The following is a 3203-nucleotide window of genomic DNA, read 5'->3' as shown; positions in this document are numbered from 1 at the left end:
CCTAAGAAGGAAGGGTCTGATTTTCCTCCTGAAGCCATAGGTGGCCAGAGGTGCCCAGCTGGCCGTGGAGGGCGGTGCTGACTCGTGCATAACCGTAGGTTTCACACTGGGCACGTCCAGGCGGGGCACAAATCTTCTCCCTGAAACTGAAATGAAAGCTCTGGGCCATTTTAAAAGCAGTTTGAGGAAGCTGTTTGTGCAGCAGTTGGTAAGAAGTCACAGGCCTCCTCTGGAGGAAGAAAGCGCAGGGTGGAGCTTTGGGGTGACATGTGGGTGTTACAAGCTAGAAAGACTTGGGAGATCTCCCGGCGCTCGGATTGTGTGTTTTCTGCTGATAGATGCTTTGTGGGAGGAATGTCCCTGAAATGAAAGGATTGATACCTGGGGGCTGACGGTCGGTCGCTTTGTGGTTTCCATCCATGGGGGACAGTGAGTGAGCCGTGAGGTCTGTACAACAATGCGTTCAACCTGCCCAGGGGAGCCACAGGCCCCACTCTGGATCTTCTAACAGTCTCAGCCTGTGACATGCACCAAGGTCTCCAATGACCTCCCTGATCCAAGGAAGGAGGGGAGGGAGGGACGGGAAGGAAGGAAGGGAGGGAGGGAGGGAGGCAGGGAGGGAGGGAAAGAAGGAATGAAGGAGGGAGGGAAGGAAGGAGAAAGGAGAAAGAGGAAAGACGGAAGGTAGGAAGGGAGAAAGGGAGGAAGGGAGGGAAAGAAGGAAGGAGGGAAGGAAGAAAGGGGGGAAGGAAGGGAGGAGGGAAGGGAGGAGGGAAGGCAAGAAAGAGGGAGGGAGGGAAGACAAGGAAGGATTGGAGGGAAGGAGGAAAGAAAGGAGGGAGGGAAGGAAGGAGAGAGGAGAAAGAGGAAAGACGGAAGGTAGGAAGGAAGGGAGAAAGGGAGGAGGGAGGGAGGGAAGGAAGAGAGGAGGGAAGGGAGGAAAGAGGGAAGGAGGGAAGGAAGGAGGAGAAAGAGGAAAGACGGAAGGAAAGAAGGAAGGAAGGGAGGGAGGGAAGGAAGGAACAAAGGAGGGAGGGAGGGAAGAGAAGGAAGGAGGGGAGGGAAGGAGGAAAGAAAGGAGGGAGGGAAGGAAGGAGAGAGGAGAAAGAGGAAAGGCAGAAGGTAGGAAGGAAGGGAGAAAGGGAGGAAGGAGGGAGGGAGGGAAGGAGTGAAGGAAGGGAAGAGGGAAAGGAGGAAAGAGGGAGGGAGGAAAGGAAGGAATGAAGGAAGGAGGGAGGGAAGAGAAGAAAGGATGGGAGGAAAGGAAGGAAAGAGGAGAAAGAGGAAAGATGGAAGGTAGGAAGGGAGAAAGGGAGGAAGAGAGGGAAGGAAGGAAGGAGGGAAGGAAGGAAGGAAGCAGAGAAGGGAGGGAGGGAGTGACGGAAGGAAGGATGGGAAAAGGGAGGGAGTGGGGAGAACAGAAAAGAAGGGAAGGAAGGAGGGAAGAAGAGAAGGTAGGAGGGAGGGAGAGAAGGAAGGAGCGGGGAGGAAGGAAGGAGAAAGGGGAGAAGGTGAAGAAAGGAAGCAGAGAGGCAGGGAAAGAAGAAGGAGGAGAGGGAAGGAGGGAGGAAGGGCGGGAGGGATGGAGGACACAGGGAGCCCTCTGCGAACGCATGTCCCCGCCCTCCTTGGTCCCCGGGGAGCCCTCCCGGCAGCCACCTCCCCGCCCGCGCCCCTGAGCCGTGCGCCCTTCCCTCTGCAGAGCCCGGGCGAGGACCCCTCCAGGATGCACGTCCCAAACAGCACCGGCCCGGACAACGCGACGCTGCAGATGCTCCGGAACCCGACGATCGCGGTGGCCCTGCCCGTGGTGTACTCGCTGGTGGCGCTGGTCAGCATCCCGGGGAACCTGTTCTCCCTGTGGGTCCTGTGCCGACGCATCGGGCCCAAATCCCCCTCGGTCATCTTCATGATCAACCTGAGCGTCACGGACCTGATGCTGGCCAGCGTGCTGCCCTTCCAGATCTACTACCATTGCAATCGCAACCACTGGGTGTTCGGGGTGCTGCTGTGCAACGTGGTGACCGTGGCCTTTTACGCAAACATGTACTCCAGCATCCTCACCATGACGTGCATCAGCGTGGAGCGCTTCCTGGGGGTCCTGTACCCGCTCAGCTCCACGCGCTGGCGCCGTCGTCGTTACGCGGTGGCCGCGTGCGCCGGGACCTGGCTGTTGCTCCTGGCCGCCCTGTCCCCGCTGGCGCGCACCGACCTCACCTACCCGGTGCACGCCCTGGGCATCGTCACCTGCTTCGATGTCCTCAAGTGGACCATGCTCCCCAGCGTGGCCATGTGGGCCGTGTTCCTCTTCACCATCTTCATCCTGCTGTTCCTCATCCCCTTCGTGGTCACCGTGGCCTGTTACACGGCCACCATCCTCAAGCTGTTACGCACGGAGGAGGCGCACGGCCGGGAGCAGCGGAGGCGCGCGGTGGGCCTGGCCGTGGTGGTCCTGCTGGCCTTTGTCACCTGCTTCGCCCCCAACAACTTCGTGCTCCTGGCGCACATCGTGGGTCGCCTGTTCTACGGCAAGAGTTACTACCACGTCTACAAGCTCACGCTGTGTCTCAGCTGCCTCAACAACTGTCTGGACCCGTTTGTGTATTACTTCGCCTCCCGGGAATTCCAGCTGCGCCTGCGGGAATATCTGGGCTGCCGTCGGGTGCCCGGAGACCCCCTGGACACGCGCCGCGAGAGCCTCTTCTCCGCCAGGACCACGTCCATGCGCTCCGAGGCCGGTGCGCACCCCGAGGCGCTGGAGGGAGCCCCCAGGCCCAGCCTCATGAGGCAGGAGAGCGAGTTCTGAGTCTCCGGGGGTGCAGCTTGGAGAGCCAGGGGCGCATGGAGAGGCCGCGGTGCCAGAGGTTCAGGGAGAACAGCTACGTTTCTCCCGGGCACTGCACAGGCACCGGTGAGGAAGGGTCTCCAGGTTTCACTGAGGGTAGAGAAACCAGCCAAGCCCAGCGGCGCACAGGGCGCTCTGTGAGGCTGCAGAGGGGGCCTCGGCCTCTCTGTGCCGTGCACCAGACAGCGTGTGCCACCATGCCCTGCTAATTTTTGTATTTTTTGGGGGGGGAACCGGGGTGTCCACCCCCGACTTCCTTAGACACTCCTTCTCACACCTGTCCGTCTGCGAGCATGGACATTCAACCAGCCCCGCTCCCTCTGCCACTCCATTTCTGGATATATCCTCCCTGGGCAAC

The 3203-nt window shown here is 60.2% G+C and overlaps 1 protein-coding gene across 2 annotated transcripts in view; it reads left to right on the top strand.

Moving 5' to 3' along the window:
* The window catches only part of P2RY8 (purinergic receptor P2Y, G-protein coupled, 8), an 89047-nt gene extending 86140 nt beyond the window's left edge, over positions 1–2907 (top strand). For both annotated transcript variants that reach the window (XM_012000622.1, XM_012000624.1), the window contains exon 2: positions 1703–2907. In XM_012000622.1, the coding sequence (XP_011856012.1) occupies positions 1727–2806 (1080 nt within the window). In that variant the 5' untranslated portion in view covers positions 1703–1726 and the 3' untranslated portion in view covers positions 2807–2907. The remainder of the gene's footprint in view (positions 1–1702) is intronic.
* The last annotated feature ends 296 nt before the right edge of the window (positions 2908–3203 follow it).

Source organism: Mandrillus leucophaeus, unplaced genomic scaffold (genome assembly GCF_000951045.1).
Source record: "Mandrillus leucophaeus isolate KB7577 unplaced genomic scaffold, Mleu.le_1.0 Scaffold634, whole genome shotgun sequence".
Taxonomy (NCBI): domain Eukaryota; kingdom Metazoa; phylum Chordata; class Mammalia; order Primates; family Cercopithecidae; genus Mandrillus; species Mandrillus leucophaeus.
The sequence above is the reverse complement of the archived record's forward strand: the minus strand, read 5'-3'. Positions and strand labels throughout refer to the sequence as shown.